Below are 19,882 nucleotides of genomic sequence, written 5' to 3' on the forward strand. Positions count from 1 at the left end.
GACCAATGGAATCGAATAGAGTGCTCAGATATAGACCCTCTCATCTATGGACATTTGATCTTTGATAAGGCAGTCCAGCCAACTCACCTGGGACAGAACAGTCTCTTCAATAAATGGTGCCTAGAGAACTGGATATCCATATGCAAAAGAATGAAAGTGAACCTGTATCTCACACCCTATACAAAAGTTAACTCAAAATGGATCAAAGATCTAAACATTAGATCTAAGACCATAAAACAGTTAGAGGAAAATGTTGGGAGATATCTTATGAATCTTACAATTGGAGGCGGTTTTATGGACCTTAAACCTAAAGCAAGAGCACTGAAGAAATAAATAAATAAATGGGAGCTCCTCAAAATTAAACACTTTTGTGCATCAAAGAACTTCATCAAGAAAGTAGAAAGACAGCTTACACAATGGGAGACAATATTTGGAAACGGCATATCAGATAAAGGTCTAGTATCCAGAATTTATAAAGAGATTGTTCAACTCAACAACAAAAAGACAGCCAACCCAATTACAAAATGGGAAAAAGACTTGAACAGACACCTCTCAGAAGAGGAAATACAAATGGCCAAAAGGCACATGAAGAGATGCTCAATGTCCTTGGCCATTAGAGAAATGCAAATCAAAACCACAATGAGATATCATCTCACACCCACCAGAATGGCCATTATCAACAAAACAGAAAATGACAAGTGCTGGAGAGGATGTGGAGAAAGAGGCACACTTATCCACTGTTGGTGGGAATGTCAAATGGTGCAACCACTGTGGAAGGCAGTTTGGCGGTTCCTCAAAAAACTGAATATAGAATTGCCATACGACCCAGCAATACCATTGCTAGGTATCTACTCAAAGGACTTAAGGGCAAAGACACAAACGGACATTTGCACACCAATGTTTATAGCAGCGTTATTTACAATTGCAAAGAGATGGAAACAGCCAAAATGTCCATCAACAGAAGAGTGGCTAAACAAACTGTGGTATATACATTCAATGGAATATTATGCAGCTTTAAGACAGAATAAACTTATCAAGCATGTAATAACATGGATGGACCTAGAGAACATTATGCTGAGTGAGTCTAGGCAAAAACTAAAGGACAAATACTGTATGGTCCCACTGATGTGAACCGACATTCGAGAATAAACTTGGAATATGTCATTGGTAACAGAGACCAACAGGACTTAGAAACAGGGTAAGATAATGGGTAATTGGAGCTGAAGGGATACAGACTGTGCAACAGGACTAGACACAAAAACTCAAAAATGGACCGCACAATAATACCTAATTGTAAAGTAATCATGTTAAAACACTGAATGAAGCTGCATCTGAGCTATAGGTTTTTTTTTTTCTGTTTGTTTGTGTCTTTTTTTTACTATTATTATTATTTTTATTTTTTTCTCTATATTAACATTCTATATCTTTTTCTGTTGTTTTGCTAGTTCTTTTCCTAAATCGATGCAAATGTACTAAGAAATGATGATCATGCATCTATGTGATGATGTTAAGAATTACTGATTGCATATGTAGAATGGAATGATTTCTAAATGTTTTGTTAATTTCTTTTTTTTCTTTAATTAATAAAAAAAAAAAAAAGATGGTAGAGCAGGAAGATAGAGAGAGCCTGGGTCTTGGATGACCAGGAGGTTAAAAGAAATTCTGTTGCTTGAACTTCTGTCATTTTGAGTGTCATGTTGCATGTAGCCAAACCTAACAACGCAGGTAGGATTGAAGAATCCGGTGGTGGAGAGAGGTGAACTGGGAGAGGCTTGAAGATATACACTTTGGAGACAAAGAACTACCAGCAAGAGAAAAACAGAAGAGACCCAGGAAGGTGAGGAAGGAATAATGGAGTCAAGGGAGAGGAACTGGGTTGGGAGTAGAAGAGGAGACAGAGAACCTCTGGGTGGCTTCAGGGTGTAAGAAATACTGAAAACAAGGGAAATGATGTTTTAAAGTGCTGTTCTCATCAAAGCTCTGCTCAGCCACAGCTACATCCTAGGCATGGCTGTGTATTTACCAGCATCCTGGGTGAGTTTTCCAAACCCTATTGCTGATATGCAAGGAGACCACACCACCCCTCTCTGGCTCCAGAGGCAGAATACATGCTTTGGGGGGAGGCAGACAAGAGGGAATTAGGTTAAGGGCGGTGTGATGGTCAGGTTCATGTGTCAATGTGGCCAGGTTATGGTGTCCAGTTTTCTGGTCAAGCAAGCATTGGCCTATGTGTTGCTGTAAGGACATTTTGTAAAATTAAATCATCAGCACGTTGATTGCGTCTACGGCTGATTTCATATGCAGTTGCCTAAAGGAAGTGTCTTCTGCAATGAGTGAAGTTTAACCCAATCAGTTGAACGCTTTAAAGGAGAAGTCAGAAGAGAGAATCTCTCACCCCATTTCAGCCAGCCAGCTCCCTGGGGAATTCATCAAAGATCTTCATTGGAGTTGCCAGTTTGTGGCCTGCCCTACAGAATTTGACTTGTGCATCCCCACAATTGCATGAGACAGTCTTATAAAATCTCATATTTAACAGATTTCTCCTGTTGGCTGTTGGTTCTATTTCCCTAGAGAACTCTGACTACTATAGGTGGCAAGGAGAGGGAGGCCTTGGGCAGGGTTAGGGAGATGGGTTGTACCTAAGAAATACAGGGAGGAGCAGCAGAGCTGTTGTAAAGAGGTGATTTCTTTTTCATTAGATGCAAGTATGTAAAAGAATAAGTGCTCACTCAAAGACTTATACATAAATGTTCACAGCAGTTGCATTTATCAATGCCCCAAACTGGAAACAGCCCATTGTCCATCAACAGGCAAATGGATCGATGAAATGCAGTTGTTCCAAAAAATGGAACACTACTCAGCAATAAGAAGCTACCAATGTAGACATGCAACAACTTAGTTGAATCTCAAGATTACTATTCCAGGAAAAAGCAACCAGGCACAAAATGTACATATTGCATGATTCCATTTATTTACAATTCTAGAAAATCCAAACTAATCTGTAGTTACAGAATGCAGGTCAGTGGTTTCCAGGGACTTGGAGGGAAGGATTAACTGCAACGAGTCCTGAGAAAACCTTTGGGGATGGAAATATTCTGTATCATGAGTGTGGTGGTTGTCTCTTGGATGTGTACATCTTTCAAAATTCAATGTACTTTACAAATTATTGTTTTTTATTCATAAAGTATACCTAAATAAAGCTTTTTTAAAAACAGAATCAGTGAGGGGAAAATTAATTTTAAAAAAACGCCCTGTATTGGAGAGTGTAGGTAGGAATAAAAAGAGACAATACTATTTCTAGGGAACCTCATGGAATTGAGTTTTCATTTATTCTGAACTGGTGAAAATGATTGAAGAGCCAATGAACTAAGACATCAGTGGTTATCTCTGAGCCTCACAGGTTCTGCTCAAGAAGTAAGGGATGGAATAATTCTCCTGTGTCTTCTGTAACTCAGGATGGGGTAGATTTGCTGACTATGACTTCCTTAACAATCTGACCACCCCACCCCCCCCACAAAAAAGGAAAAAATCACCTTCACATTAGGAAGATATGTGGAACATCTTTCCAGGACTGGTGGTCAAATGGTTGGCATATCAAGTTGAATGGAGCATGGGGGGAGGGCGGAGCAGGGTGACTTGGGACCAGTGCTCAGCCAGCACCTGGCAAAGGCAGCCAGCTATACCTGTTCTGCTTCCATCACAATGTGGGAAGGAAGAGACACTTTTTCATTAGTAAGCAGGTGTTCTAAGCACAAAGATACTCAGAGCAAAGATACTCTTTCCCTTCCCAAATCCTGTGGCTGGGATCACTTGACAGCTCTGTGGTATACTACTTTTCAATAAGATGCCTTTTTTAACTACCCAAGTGCTTGGTACTGGAATCAATAAAGTATGTTAAAGCTTGGAGAAAGAAAGAAAGAGACAGAGAGAGAGAAAGTCCCCACCTCGTTCAATGGGGGAGTGAGATGCTTCAGGGCTCCCTGTACCCATCTACAACCAGCAAAATTGAGAGAAACATATTTTTCAAAGCTCATGGAACTCTCCTACACAGTGCCCTGGGAAAGTAGTCAAATTGTGTCACCTGGGGCAAGGGATTGCTGGACCATGAAGAAACTGTTTCCTAGGGAAGAGGGGACATTTTGAAACTTGTAAATGGGTTCCTAGGGCCACGTGGGCATGCTCAAGACAAAACACATGTGTAGGAAGGATCAGTGAGGCCCCTATGCTTTGGTATGGAAATGGTCTCTAAACTCAATGTATAGATAAATGCTGAAAGGAAGCACTCACACTGGTCAATACACAAAGACAAGAAAAGGTCTTTTCTTTATCTTCTTCCCTCCCCTATTTCCACCACCTGCCCCTGCCACTGCCCCAGCTCCTGGCAATCAAGAAAAGCTCTATCATAATACTGGTTGGATACGAGCTTAAGGAACAGATGTCTCAGAGTCTAAATTCCAGCAATAACACATTAAAATATCAAAACATCCAGGTTTCAACAAAGGATTACAAAACATGTATCCTTTTGATATCCTGTTTTAGAAACAGGAAGTGATGGGCCAGGCAAAGGAAATTAAAGCATTAGAAGCCATCAGTGAGGAAGTGCAGACCTGGGACACACCAGACAGAGACATTTTTTTTTCTTCCACAGGCTGGGAAGTGAACCCCAGTCCTCCCACATGGCAGGCAAGCCTCCTACCACTGAACTATCTGTGTACTGAGAGAGAGACTTTTAAAAAGTGATCCTATATATGTGCAAAGAGCTAAAGGCCAAATGGACAGGAACTACAGCAAATCAGGAAAACGACAGATGAACAGAAAGAGAATTTTAATAGAAAGATGGAAATGATAAGACCTTGAAATCATACAGTCTTAAGAGCAAGAGGAATAAAGAATGAATAAAAGTGAACAGAGCCTGAGGAGCCTGTGGGAAGCCATCTAGTGTACCATCGTGGGAATCATAGAAGGAGAAGGAAAGGGCCAGAGAGAATAGTCAAAGAAATGACTAAAAACTTCCCAGATTTAACGAAAGGCATGAATATACACATTCAAGATGCCTGATGAATCCCAAACATGATAGACTCAGATAAACTTATACTGTTCTATGTTATAACCAAACTAGCGGAAGTCAAAGAAAAATAAAGCATTCTGCCCATTGTGTTGGGCATGGCTGGGCCTGCTGCACTAAAACTCCGGGCAGGTCAGTGCCTTGTTAAGGAAAAGAACACAGACACGTGCAACTGCAATGCAAGAAGAATTTCCTTAAACGGTGGTGGGGTGGAGCAGGGTTGCTGCTTAGCACAATGTCCACGGGCTCTGTAGACCCCAATGTGAATTGCACTCCCCGAAGGTGCACGTGTGGTGGCCCTGAGGGGACAGTTAGGCCCTAAATGGTCTTCCCTGCCCCCTCCACTAGATTGTGGGGGGCCTGGCCCTACCTCTTCCTTAGTTTGATGGAGAAAACTCAGCAAACCAGAAGCGATGTCCAGGTAGTGCTGATGCAGGGGGTTCCCTGAGAGGAACTTAAGAGACACATTACTGATCAAATGCCCAATTCCAATACAGCTCTTATTGCTGTATATATTTTATTAAAACAAATTCACTCCCTGCTCCTTTGAAAGAAGTGAGTCACTTGTTTCTTCCGTTTTCAGGATCTTCACAATTGGGAGGATAAGTTTCAGAGGGTGGGTAGTATAAAATTCATAAGACATTTTCACAGAGCAATTTAACAAAAATCTTTTAAAACTAAAAATGTTCATACTTTTTAACTCAGCATTTTCACTTCTAAGAATTTATCTTACTGAGACTCCTATAATGGTTCAAAGATAAAACTTTTAGAACTGTTCTGTTGAAGCATTGTTAGCCCATAAATAGGGGCATGGTTAAATAAACCAAGGAATGGACATAACAATAGAATATTACATGGCCTTATGAACAGAGAGGCAAATCTACCTGTACTGACATGAAAGGTCTTCAGGATATTGTTAAGTGACACGATGCAAAATGGGATGATCATATTGACTGAAAATCTGTTAGAATATGTATGAAGAATAAAAATTGGAGAAATATGCAAAAAATGTTAAAGACAATGTATTTGGAAAATGGAATATCATTTTTACGTTGTGTTTCAGCATGGTTTGAATTCTATATGGTGTACAAGTATTATTTTTGCACAATATTGGAATTATGTGCACCACTTCCCTAGTAAGCACTATGTATTCATTATTTCATTTAAACTTCACATACTCACTAGGAGGTAGACATTACCTACCCTACAGCTAGAAAGCCTAGAAAAGTTAACCTGCCCAAGTCTACCCAGCTACTAAAGATTCTTTATCTAACGAGATAAAGAAGGTTTTCAAACTTTTATGGTTAATACTATCTATTCAGGCTCAGTTTCTCTTTATGTAGAGGCTCGTTTCTGGCTACTCTCCTTTCCATTATGATCTCACTTCACACCCAAAACTAAAATTCATTTCCTCTAGGAAGGTATCTCAGGCTGATGGTCCCTTATGACTCCATTAACTCTGCATTTTGATGTACTCATTTCAGTGTGTTTGCATGTGTTACAACTTGAATTTGTATACAAAATTCCTGTTCTTGTTCATCTTTCTCTTTTGATGATGGGCTCCTTGAGAGATGTGACACTTCGCTTGGAACTTCCTGTAGTCCTTCAGGGTCTGTCTCCTGATGTACCATTTGCATTTGGGGGATACTTAATATTGACAGTAAACACTTTCAATAAATCAAGCATCCTTTTTCTTTTACAGAGCTATCTGTTGAATCTACCAAATTACGTAAATGTCTCTGAGTTGAGCAGCTTCTGAATTAATAGATAAATCAGGTAATGTCTTTTCCTGACATTTATTTTTTGGTTGTGGGGAGATATGAGTCATAAGGAGTCGGGAAAGAAGGTTGCCAGATGGAAAAAAAAAAAAGCTTGACAACCGCTGTATTAAAAGACACCCACGGTAGAGAATTCCTCTGTTCCTCTGCTTGAGTGCTAACAGGACTAAATGGTGTTTACATTATAAATGACTGAGGAAACAAGAAAAGACTTAGGGCTGGTTGATGATTGTGTTGAGAAAAAAGCCTCAAGGTAACTACTCAGTAAATTGATTCTAGAATATTTTCCTCATCTGGTGCAATTAGAGAGACAATTATACAAGCTGGTGAATTAAATATAATATTCATTTTGCTCCACAAATATTTGAGAGTATACCTTTAAGAGTTCATTAGTCTGGTAGCAAAAATTACATTGTTTACATGTCCAGTCAGAGTTCATGTTTCTCACTGTGCTTCATCAAAGTGGCATTTTAATCCAACAGACTTAGATACAATTTGAAAAAAACTGCTCATAGTGATCACCAGAAATCTAAAAGCTATTTAATTATACACAATTGAAGTTGGGAAAACATGGCATTCTTTTTTCCCCTAAATTAAATCTTAAAAAATTTGCAAACATTTCAAATTTATAAAAAAGTATGGAAAATAATATGAGGCACAACTCTATATTCATCACCCACTTTGTCAAATTTTAACATTTTGCCATAATAGACTTAGATTAAAAGAAATAAACAAAATGACACACATACATTTAAAGCCCTTATTAAGTATCTCCCAGATCCCATTCCTTTCTCTCCCTCTCCAGATAACCCAAATAAGAATTTGCTGCTTATTATTCCCATATGCTGTTTTTCTTCACTATTTTTATGTATCTGTAAGCAATAGATTTCATTTTGCGTTTTTTACTTCATATAAATGAAATGCCATAAATATCATTCTGCACCTTTTTTGTTGTTGTTCTTGTTTATATGTGTGGCTCTACTTGTAAAAATGTACCTGATTATACCAAAGCCTGTCTGTTATCCGTGGATAGACTTTGGGCTGTGCCCAATCTTATGCTACTATGAACAATGCTGCTGTGTGCATCTTTTTTTTTTGTATGCTGTATGGTGCGGGTTCTATTTCACTCTTTTTCTATGTTAGTAGCCTGTTACTGCAGTACTATTTGTTGAATTGTTTGTTTGGTTTTTGTTTGTTTGTTTGGGGAAGTGCATGGGCTGGGATTCAAACCTGGGTCTCCTGCATGGCAGGCGAGAATTCTACCACTGAATTACCCTTGCACCTTCATTGTGTGCATTTCTGTATGTCTATCTTGTATGCAAAAGTTTCTGAAACATTCATGTGCATATAAAACATAGCTGAATGCAGACTCTGATTCAGTGGGTCTGGGGTGGGGCCTGAGATTATGCATTTGTAATAAGGTCCCAGATGGTGTTGATGCTGCTGGTTCTAGAACCATGTTTTTGAGGAGCAAGGGTCTTAGTTTTGGAGTGTAACTGCTAGGTTGTAGAGGATGTGCATCTTCAATGTTATCTGATATTGCCAAATTGCTCTCCAACATGCTTGCATCAATTCACACACTGATAGCATACAAGAATTCTACAGTATTATGTCTTCATCAACATTTGCTCTTGTCAGATGTTAATTTTTGCCAATTAGCTGGGTATAGAGTGCTAGCTCATTTTAATTTGCCTTTCATGAGTATTAGTGAGGGTCAGCTTTTTGAGTTTTTTTCTTCTGTAATGATACTTAGCATAAGCTAAAATTGGGGGGAACATCATGTCTTCCTCAATCTGCTCCATAACTTAAAGCACCCATCTTAAAAAAGATTCCTCACTTTGTTTCTTTTTTAAAGAGGTGGAAACAAAAGTAGAAAGGAAATAAAAGCGGAAAGAATGGGGCTGAGTGGCAGTGAAGAGAAGCGGACACTGCCAAATCAGATGGAGGAACGTTTAGTCTTGTTTGTTTTATGGATTCTTCTCTGGGTGAGGGCAAGAGAAAAATAATTGGAAGCTTAGGGAGGGAAGAAAGGATAAGAAGTCTGTTTCTTCTGAGTACTTCATTTATCTTGAATCTTAGTGGGGTGAAGAATTTCACTTAAGTAAATCATCCAGCAAAAATTAAACCGTTGCCATCTGAAGATCAATTACAGACATATAAGAAAATATGAGGGAAATGTATTTCAAAGGTAAGGCATGTGTACTGTAGAAAATACTGATAAGCTAAAAAATTAACCATGTTCCGACCATCTAATACAATGTAGTGGATAAGTGCATGGACTTCTAAGTCCTGTGTTTGAATTCTAATTCAACCATTTGTTAGTTGAATTACCTTAGACAAATCACTTAACATCTCCACATCTTGGTTTTTTTTTTCTATGATATCTTTTTCATGATAACATGTAGCTTATAGGGTTGTGACCATTAAATTAGTGAATAAAGTAAAGTGCTTAGAACATTGTCTGGCACATAGCAAAAGTTCATTAAAACTTAACTTTTAGGCTTATTTTCTGTATGAATATATACTTTCCCCTCAAATTGGACCATATTGTATATGCTATTTTATAATAAGCTTTTACCCATGGCCTACAGAATGGAAACCTTTGAAAATTATCATATACCAGTGCTGGTTTTAAAGGATGTATATACCCTAGAAAAGCCATGTTTTAATCGTAATTCCATTTTGTAAAGGCAGTCATTTTTTCTAATCCCTATTCAGTACTGTATGTTGGAAACTTTAATTAGATTATCTCCATGGAGATGTGACCCAATCAAATGTGGGTATTAAACTTGATTAGATGGAGACATGACTCCACCCATTCAGGTGGGTCTTGATTACTTTACTGGAACCCAGAAAAGAGGAAACATTTTGGAGATAGCTGAAGATTCAGAGAAAGCAGAGAACAACAGAGCCATGGGAAAGCCACAACAGAGAATGCCACAGAACCACGAAGCAGAGAGTTCACTGACCAGTGACTTTTGGAGGCAAAGAAGGAAAATGCCTCCTGGGGAGCTGGAGAGGAAGCTAGCAGAAGATGCTGTGTCTACCATGTACCATTCCAGCTAAAAGAGAAATCCTGACCATGTTCACCATGTGCCTTTCCAGATGAGAGAGAAACTCTGAATTTCATCAGCCTTCTTGAATCAAGGTATCTTTACCTGGATGCCTTAGATTGGACATTTCTATAGACTTGGTTTAATTGGGACATTATCACAGTCTCAGAATTGTAAACATGTAACTTATTAAATTCCCCTTTTTAAAAGCTGTTCCATTTCTGGTATATTGCATTCTGGTAGCTAGCAAACTAGAACAGTACTCTTCTAATTGTTTAGAAAGGCTCTCTAGAATTCATATATGTGATTATCACAATTAACAGAGTTTCTGGTGCTGGACACTTCAGATAGAATTTTTTTGCTCTTATGAATGATACTGAGTAGCTAAATCATTCTATGCCTTTTTAATAGCTCACCTTTCTTAATAGCAGCTTTATTCCTCTCCCCTCCTAATCCACTCTTAGTTATTACACTCCTCCCTTTCTGTGATCAGGGAATAAGGTAGCTGTTTCAGTTTGCTAAAGCTGCTGGAAGGCAATATACTAGAAAAGGAATGGCTTTTAAAAAGGGAATTTATTAGACTTCCGGGTCAAGATGGTGGCTTAACAATGTGCGCATTTTAGTTCGTCCTCCAGAACAACTACTAAATAACCAGAAACAGTACAGAACAGCTCCCGGAGCCACGATAGTGACCGGACACACAGCGTACCCCAGTCTGGACCAGCTGGACTGGCTGCGAGCACCCCCCAGAACCGTGAGTTCCCAAAGCTGCGGTGGCCAGTGCCCCTCCCCCACAGGCTGCTTCCCAGAGGGGAAAGGAAAGGACTTTACCAGCAGCAGGGACCGGGCACAATCAAACGCCAATTGTGGAACGAATTAACAAATTCTGACTACTAAAAATAGGCCCCCAGCTTAGATGAACGTGAACAAGCAGAGGGTGCTCATTTTTGCCAGTGCCAAGGGGGCAGGATTGACAGAAAAAGGGGGAAATAAAAAGAAGTAAACAGAGGTTTTGTGGCTGTGTATCTACAAAGGCTTGACTGCCCCTGGATACAGTGGCAGGACTTTTCAGGCTGCAACTGCCCCAGGCATAGGCAGAAGTGAGCTCTTTTGGGGGCTTATCTGGAGCTTGTGCCTTCCCCAGGGGAGGGGTGGAGCCCCACCCAGGTGGAATTCCTCCATCAAGGAATTCAGAACCAGGGCTTGGTAATTTGAAGCCATTAAAACCAGCCTACAACCTCTCCTCTGTCTCCACCACGCCCCCAGCAGGGAGAGTCTGCCAAAGTTAAAGGTACCACATCATCTTATGCTGGTGGGACCTGCAGTCAGACAAGCGCCACATACTGGGCAGGATAAGAAAAACAGAGTCCAGAGACTTCACAGGAAAGTCTTACAACCTGCTGGGTCTCGCCCTCAGGGAAAACCGACGCAGGTGACTCTTTCCTCCTGATAGGAGGCCAGTTTGGTCTGGGAAAATCTGGCTGGGGTCTATAATATCTAAGTAGACCCTCCTAAGTGTGTGTGTGGGAAAGGCACCACACGAGCAGGGCAAGAAACAAGAAAACAAGAACTGAAAAATTCTGCTCTGTTAAACAAAACTTAAGCTAAAGGTCCAGATAAAGCTGAACGGAATGTCAAAGAACAGATAGACAACAAATTCATCCAGCAAGAAAACCCTAAATAAAAGAAGTGAAAGCAATCTCCAGAATAAACTAATTAAGGTAATTAAATGCCTAGACGCCAGCAAAAAAAACAAATCACACTGGGAAAATTGAAGCTATGGCCCAGTCAAAGGAACAAACCAACAATTCAAATGACATACAGGAGCTGGAACAATTAATTCAGAATGTACGAACAGACATGGAAAACCTCATCAAAAACCAAATCAATGAATTGAAGGAGGATATAAAGAAGGCAAGGAAAGAACAAAAAGAAGAAACTGAAAGTCTGAAAAAACAAATCACAGAACTTATGGGAATGAAAGACACAGTAGAAGAGATGAGAAAAACAACAGAAACCTACAATGGTAGATTTCGAGAGACAGAACATAGGATTTCTGAACTGGAGGACGGAACATCTGAAATCCGACAAGAAACAGAAACTATAGGAAAAAAAATGGAAAAATATGAGCAGGGACTCAGGGAATTGAAAGACAATATGAAGCGCATGAATATATGTGTTGTGGGTGTCCCAGAAGGAGAAGAGAAGGGAAAAGGAGGAGAAAAACTAATGGAGGAAATTATCACTGAAAATTTCCCAACTCTTATGAAAGAGTTAAAATTACAGATCCAAGAAGTGCAGCGTACCCCAAAGAGAATAGATCCAAATAGACATACTCCAAGACATTTAATAATCAGAATGTCAGAGGTCAAAGAAAAAGAGAGGATCTTGAAAGTAGCAAAGAAAAACAATCCATCACATACAAGGGAAGCCAAATAAGACTATGCGCAGATCTCTCAGCAGAAACCATGGAGGCGAGAAGACAGTGGGATAATATATTTAAATTATTAAAAGAGAAAAACTGCCAACCAAGAATTCTATATCCAGCAAAATTGTCCTTCAAAAATGAGGGAGAAATTAAAACATTTTCAGACAAAAAATCACTGAGAGAATTTGTGACCAAGAGACCAGCTCTGCAAGAAATACTAAAGGGAACACTAGAGACAGATACGAAGGCAGAAGAGAGAGGTGTGGAGAAGAATGTAGAAATGAAGACTATGAGTAAAGGTAAAAAGAAGGAAAATTAGATATGACATATAAAATCCAGAGGGCAAAATATGAGAAGAAAGTACTACCCATGCAGTAATAACACTGAAGGTTAATGGATTAAACTGTCCAATCAAAAGACATAGTCTGGCAGAATGGATTAAAAAACAGGACCCATCTATATGCTGTCTCTACTCAAAGGACACGAGGCCAAGGACACAAATGGACATTTACACACCAATGTTTATAGCAGCATTATTAACAATTACCAAGAGATGGAAACAGCCAAAATGTCCACCAACAGACATTTGGCTAAACAAACTGTGACATTTACACAGGATGGAATATTACGCAGCTGTAAGACAGAATAAAGTTATGAAGTATGTAACAACATGAATGGACCTTAAGGACATTATGCTGAGTGTGATTAGCCAGACACAAAAGGACAAATACTGTATGGTCTCACTGATATGAACTAACATTAGTGAATAAACTTGGAATATTTCCTTGGTAACAGAGACCATCAGGAGATAGAAATAGGGTAAGATATTGGGTAATTGGAGCTGAAGGGATACAGATTGTGCAACAGGACTCAATATAAAACTCAGAAATGGACAGCACAATATTACCTAACTATAATACAATTATGTTAAAACACTGAATGAAGCTGCATATGAGAATGATAGAAGGAGGAGGGCTAGGGTATAAATGAAATCACAAAGAAAGATAGATGATAAAGATTGAGATGGTGTAATCTAGGAATGCCTAGAGTGTATAATAATAGTGACTAAATGTACAAATTTAAAAATGTTTTTGCATGAGGAAGAACAAAAGAATGTCATTACTGCAGTGTGCTGAAAATAGATGGTAATTAATATTTAAAAATTTCAACTAATGTGTGAGACTACAGCAAAAAATGTTTATTTGGTACAAATCTATACTTTGACTAGTGCATCTCCTAATATAACTTATGTAGATAGTTGATTGAACACCTTAAGTACATAGAACTTTGTATAGGACATGAGATTTTGTTGGTTTGTCCAGGTGATGCCCTGATGAATCCCAGAGTGATTTGATCAGTGAGTGGAAAAGTATTTGCAAAGTCCCCTTTAGGGAATGGTGAGAATGGGGGAAAACTCAACTTCCCCAAGTTGAATTCTTGATATTCTAACAAGCAGTGTGGACAACCAAAGCTATAGGCTGAGCCCCCAGTCTTGGGGTTTGCTCATATGAAACTTAACCCCACAGGGGATAGGTCAGGCCTACTTAAAATTAAGCCTAAGAGTCACCCCCAAGAGAACCTCTTTTGTTGCTCAGATGTGGCCTCTCTCTCCAGCCAACACAGCAAGCAGACTCACCACCCTCCCCCTGTCTACATGGGACATGACTACCAGGGGTGTGGATCTTCCTGGCAGCGTGGGACAGAAATTCCAGAATGAGCTGAGATTCAGCATCAAGGGATTGAGTAAAACTCTAGAATGAGCTGAGACCCAGCATCAAGGGATTGAGAAAACCTTCTCGACCAAAAGGGGGAAGAGTGAAATGAGACAAAGTGTCAATGGCTGAGAGATTCCAAACAGAGTTGAGAGGTTATCCTGGAGGTTATTCTTATGCATTAAGTAGATATCACCCTGTTATCCAAAATGTAATGGACAGGCTGGAGGGAACTGCCTGAAAATGTAGAGCTGTGTTCCAGTAGCCATGTTTCTTGATGATGATTGTATAATGATATAGCTTTCACAATGTGACTGTGTGATTGTGAAAACCTTGTGTCTGATGCTCCTTTTATCTGCCTTGTCAACAGATAAGAGGAACATATGGAATAAAAATAAATAATAGGGGGAACAAATGTTAAAATAGATTTAGTTTGAAATGCTAGTGATCAATGAAAGGGATCAGTAAGGGGTATGGCCTGTAAAAATTTTTTTTTTGTTTGTTATATTTTTCTGTTGTCTTTTTATTTCTTTTTCTGAGTTGATGCTAATGTTCTGGGAAATGATCATGATGATGAATATGCAACTATGTGATGATATTGTGAATTGCTGAGTGTATGTGCTGGGAATGTTTGTTTCTTGTAATTTTTTTTATTAATAAAAAATTTTTTTAAAAAAGGGAATTTATTAAGTTGCCAGTTTACAGTTCTAAGGCTGTGAAAATGTCCAAACTAAGGCATCCAGAGAAAGATACCTTGACTCAAGAAAGGCTGGTATGTCCGGAGCACCTTTATCAGCAGGGAAGGCATGTGTTTGGTGTCTGCTAGTCCTTTGGCTTCTTGTTTCAAACAGCTTCCCAGGGGGCATTTTCTTTCTGCATCTCCAAACATCTGGGTCTTGCACTGGCTCTGTCACTTCTGTGGGCTCTTCCCAAATGGTTCCCTCTTAAAGGACTCCAGTAGGTGGATTAAGACCCACCTTGAATGGGTGGAGATACATCTCTGTGGAAACCATCTAATCAAAGGGTCCCATCCACAATAGGATGGGCCACATCTCCATGGAAACAACTTAATCAAAAAGACCCCATCCAGCAATACTGAATCAGGATTAAAAAACATGGTTTTTCTGGGTTATACAACAGTTTTAAACATTCACAGCAGTGAAACCAAGTTCTCAGTCATTCTACTCTAGGCCTTAGGTTAAAAAGACAACTATTGCTGTAGCTGTGAAGGGAGGCCTCTTCCGTTTATTTTGCAATATGCCCTTTGGTCAGATGACCTCCCCTAGAATTACTTCTTGCCTCACTGGGCAAACCCAGGATTTTGTGGTTCTTTCACACTGGCACATCCCTTGCTGTGGATGTCTTTCTCCTTCTACTCCCATTCAGTGTCTTGAAATGCAGTCTGCTTTTATGTCTCACTGTAACCTGTTTCTGACTTTCTGAAGCCCTGCTGCCCCTTAGCCTCAGGCTATGGGTTTCTGGCCTTCTCAGACCTGCATTCATACTACCGACTTCTGTTTTGTGGGCTTCTCTGCCTAACACTTTTAAGCAATCCACAGCTGTCCTGGCACTATTTAACAACCTTGGATCTCATTAAATTCACATTTTGTGTATGTGAACACAGGAAGCAAACTTCAACAATTAAAAAACAAACAAAAACAACAAAATACAATCCCCCATGTTATTGAATGGCCTAGAAAGAGCTGGAAAGTTTCCTGTTTTCAAAACTTGCCTAAGGATAAAGATCACATGGAGCATTTGTCAAAACATACTCTCTGGGTGGCCCAATGGAGTGACCAGTTTTCTGTATAAATTATTTAACAAGCATCCAGGTGATTCTTATAATCAGGTAAATTTGAAAATGCTGGACTTTTAACTTGATCCTTTGAGAGCTTCAAGTGCATTGGGAAGTTTAGTTGGGATTCAAGTGAACCTGGTTAGCCTGTAACCAACCTATAGTTAGTACAGGGTTCATTCCATAGGGGTAGGAAAACTCTAGGATTCAACTGTAAGTTGTAACAAACATTGGAAATATCTTCAGAGGTTGAGATCAAAGCAGGAATTTATATTTACCATCTATAAACTACTAAGTATGTTCAAACATACACGCTCTGGGTGTGAATTCTGTCCCAAATGCTAGAGTTCTAGAAGTGTGAGTTGGAATCATAGTTCTTCAAAAAGTGTAAAAGAGAATTTGGACGCTCTGAGGAATGAATCTTTTGCACATATACTAAAATCATTTGGAGCATGTATCTTTTATCAGGGAAAGTTTTATTTCCTCTTAAAAAAAAAATCAGTTTGGTATCAGACCAATGTTAGGTGACTGCACTGACAGTGCTGTGCAATTTTTGAGCCCCAAGAGGACAGAACTCTGATACATGGTTCAACTCATGACAGGCTTGGGTTTCTTGTATCATCCGTGTTTAAGATATACAAGACCTTACTCTCTCATTCTGAGGACACAGGAAGATTCAAACATCTGAGAATTCCAAGAGAAGCTCTAGCAATAGAAGCTGATTGACCCACCAAAAACATTTATTCATGAGACCCTCTTACAATTTATTAATTTGATAGGATAAAGTGAAAAGTAAAAAGAATTATATAAAAATGAGGCTAAAGTAAAACAGATTAAAATTGTGGAAGAAAATTCAAATGGTGGTCCTTGAGACTGGCAAAATTGAGAGAAAAATGCCTCATAGGTCCTAAAAGTAAAGCCTGCAGTCCTTTAGATTAAAACCCATTTCTCTCTTAAGGAGTCTTTAACATGAGGCAATGCTATTTATCTTTATTTTTGAAATCAGCTAAATGTTTGATTTTTTTCCCCTAATCGTTCCAGAAATTATTTCCTTCCTTAGGAAAAAAATTTAAAGGTAAAATTTTAAAGGGTGGCACAGTAAACCACGGTGAAAGGAGAAAAGTACTTTATTCAGTGCACACTGATATCAGATCCATTCATAATTATAGTTAAAAAAATTCTCGTCTTCTGAGCATTTGTCTTAAGAAAAAATGTTAACATTTAAAACCCCTAAAATTATTATCGAAGGCTTATTTCTTTATGAATATATATAAATACATGTGCATGTATGTGTATATGTATGCATAAATATCTGGTTTTTCCTATGAGCCACTTAAAATTTAATTTTCAAAGCTGTTCTTTACTGTATTTAAATATTGCTCTTCTAAATATTTATAAGCTCCACAGGTGGCGGCTTTAATGGAATTTTTCCTAGAGAAAACTTTTTGGATTGAAATTGTTCCAGTTCTTCTGCCGTTAGTTGATCCTTGGGTGTGAATAACCCATTATCTGTTGTGATGCTGCCACTTGAGGCGGGGAAAGAAGTGGATGTGCTATTTCCAAAGACAGTATTAGATGGCTTGGAAAAAGCAACATTAGACTGTGAGCCTGGACTACCAAAAGCAGTCACAGAACTGCAGCTTCCAAGGCTTGGAGCTGCTGGAATTCCCACAGGGCCCGCTGCCAAGGAAGTTGGAAATCCTGAAAATCTGGATGATTCCAAACCAGTAGCTGTAGGGCTTTTAAATGAAAATGAAGCAGCAGATGTGATTTCAGGCTTCCCAAGTCCAAAGGCTGGAGTACCTGTAGTGACGGAAGAACTGGCAGAGGGTACAGCTCCAAACGCTGGAGGATTCCCAAACACAGAAGGGCCCCCAGGAGAGGGGGTGACAAATCCAGGGTTTGGTTTAAAACTAAAGTTCTGAGCATTATCACTGCTGTTATTATTCACTGGGAAACCTACAAAGCCAGAAAAAGAAAAAAGAAAAAATGTCAGAAAATGGAGCCAGATTACTCCCATTTTTCCCCCTTATTTCTGCCATGTTTGGATATTGAGGAGCTTATTGGAAAAGTGAAAACGAGAAGCTAAAATCCACTTAAGCTTTATTGTCCTGCATTTGCTGCTAGCAATTTTATTGCTACTATGGTTCCCCTTCATGAAGGCAGAATGGGAGGAATTTTTAAAACCTCAGGGCCTACGGAGTGGACTTGCAATACCATCTCATCAAAGCTGCTGCTTAAGGGCAACACTATACTGTTGTACACAGTGACAACAAAGTTTCCACAGTTGCTGTTGCAACCAGAGTATCTATTCCTGTGACACTTGAGAAACCATCCCAAAACTATATTTCCAAAGCCTGAGCCACAGAGTCCTTCAAAAAACATGTCCATTTTAGCTCAACTTTTACAAATATCTGATGAGTCAAGTTCTTTGAGGCTTCATAATAGAGGGTGGTAGAACTTACAAGGGTGATTTAAATGGCTTTTAACATCCCTTCAAGGTTTTATGACTTGAAACCTAAAAAATGCTATTTTTTGAAATCAATGAAGTCTTGTACTGCTTTAACACTTACTTGGTGATCCAAATGTTGATGTTTGCCCACTGCCAAATCCAAATGTAGGTGCTGCTTGATTTACTCCACCATTTACATCAAAGAGCTTTAAAAAGAATATGCAAATAATAAAGTGCTTAATGAATAATTCTCAAATAACTTTCCTACACACTTTACTGTGTACAGGAAATCCAATTTTTAAAATGTGTATTTAAAAATATGATGTTAGATGTTTAAAATGGAAAAATGCTCCACTATGATGCTGAAGAAGTTAAGACATAATATTGTATAAATGTATCAACACCAACAAATTAAAACTATTGTGACTAGCTGGTACAATTATGGTAATTTTAATTTTATTTTTGCTTTTTTATACTTTAAATGAGCATATATTAAAATCAGAAAAATATTTTTTAATAGTACATTTCAGTGTCTATAATTATTGGGGTACATTTGCGTTTATCAAGAAACCTAGATATGAGACAAAGTAACATTTATAGAATACTTACTCTATTGCTTGAATTGGAGCAGTTAAATTAAACATTCTCTATTACTTGAAAATACTCTACGCTCTTGCTATTCTCCATTCTAGAAATATCCTTCATCTCTGTTTACTAAAATCTTACTCCCTCTTTCAAGACTTTTCACTTACTCTTTCACTCAAGAAGACTTTCCTAATCAATCCGACTGGATATGATTTCTCTTAGTCGGAAGTCTCAATAGCAATATTAAAAAACCAACTTTATTTGACTTATGATTAACATAAAATAAATACAACCATTTTATGTATAATATTTCAATGAGTTTGAACAAATTTATAACCATCTCCACAATCAAGATTTAGAACATTTCCACCACACCTAAAATTTCTATAAATGGAATCATATAGTATATGCTATTTTTTTTTTTTTTTGGCTGGCTTCTTTCCCTCAGTATAATGTTCATCAACAGGTAAATGGATAAATGAATTATAGTACATCCAGACAACGGATTACTATTCAGTAATAAAAGAAGGAATGAACCGCTGATACCTGTTAACCCAGCTGTGGGTCGGCTGTCCAAGATCCTGGAGGGACCCTGAAAAACTAGCAAAGAGGGAGTAACTCCCAGGTCTAGGGGAAGTTCCATAGTTCTTTACACTTGGTTATCTTTCTACATTAGCTCTCAGCAATGGTTACAGTGGGCCACTTCTCTACTAGGGACACAGTCCTTTCATGAAGTCTTACTAAATGAAAATGACCTTACAAAAACTGAAAGGTAGAGGAAATTGGCTCACATGAGTCTAGTTATTTAGAAGTACATATTTAAGAAAGGGGCAGGTGTTGGGAATGTCAAACAGTCATTCACTATGTTTAGGAAGGTACTACTTTTGTAACCTTTTTTCAGAGAGTAGAATCATAAACTACAGGCAAGCTGGACAAACTAAATTCTAAAATGTAAATGCCGTGTTTTAAAATAATGTTAAAGACTTTGTACGGGGGTATAAAAATCACAACTTT

The 19,882-nt window shown here is 38.6% G+C and overlaps 1 protein-coding gene and 1 long non-coding RNA gene across 4 annotated transcripts in view; one reads left to right on the plus strand and one right to left on the minus strand.

Annotated features, from left to right (window-relative positions):
- LOC143650768 (uncharacterized) overlaps nucleotides 1-19,882 on the plus strand; it is a 102,646-nt gene that overhangs the window by 66,043 nt on the left and 16,721 nt on the right. The gene's annotated exons all lie outside the window — the stretch shown is intronic.
- Nucleotides 1-19,882, minus strand: part of NUP42 (nucleoporin 42) — a 51,463-nt gene that overhangs the window by 11,813 nt on the left and 19,768 nt on the right. For 2 of the 3 annotated variants that reach the window (XM_077121930.1, XM_077121948.1), the window contains 2 exons: nucleotides 18,405-18,489; nucleotides 16,571-17,790 (listed from right to left, as the gene is read on the minus strand). In XM_077121930.1, coding sequence (XP_076978045.1) covers nucleotides 17,216-17,790; nucleotides 18,405-18,489 — 660 coding nt within the window. In that variant the 3' untranslated portion in view covers nucleotides 16,571-17,215. Of the gene's footprint in view, nucleotides 1-16,570; nucleotides 17,791-18,404; nucleotides 18,490-19,882 lie in introns of those variants that run through there. The other variant, XM_077121938.1, reaches the window with a different exon arrangement.

Source organism: Tamandua tetradactyla, chromosome 1, assembly GCF_023851605.1.
Source record: "Tamandua tetradactyla isolate mTamTet1 chromosome 1, mTamTet1.pri, whole genome shotgun sequence".
Classification (NCBI taxonomy): Eukaryota; Metazoa; Chordata; class Mammalia; order Pilosa; family Myrmecophagidae; genus Tamandua; species Tamandua tetradactyla.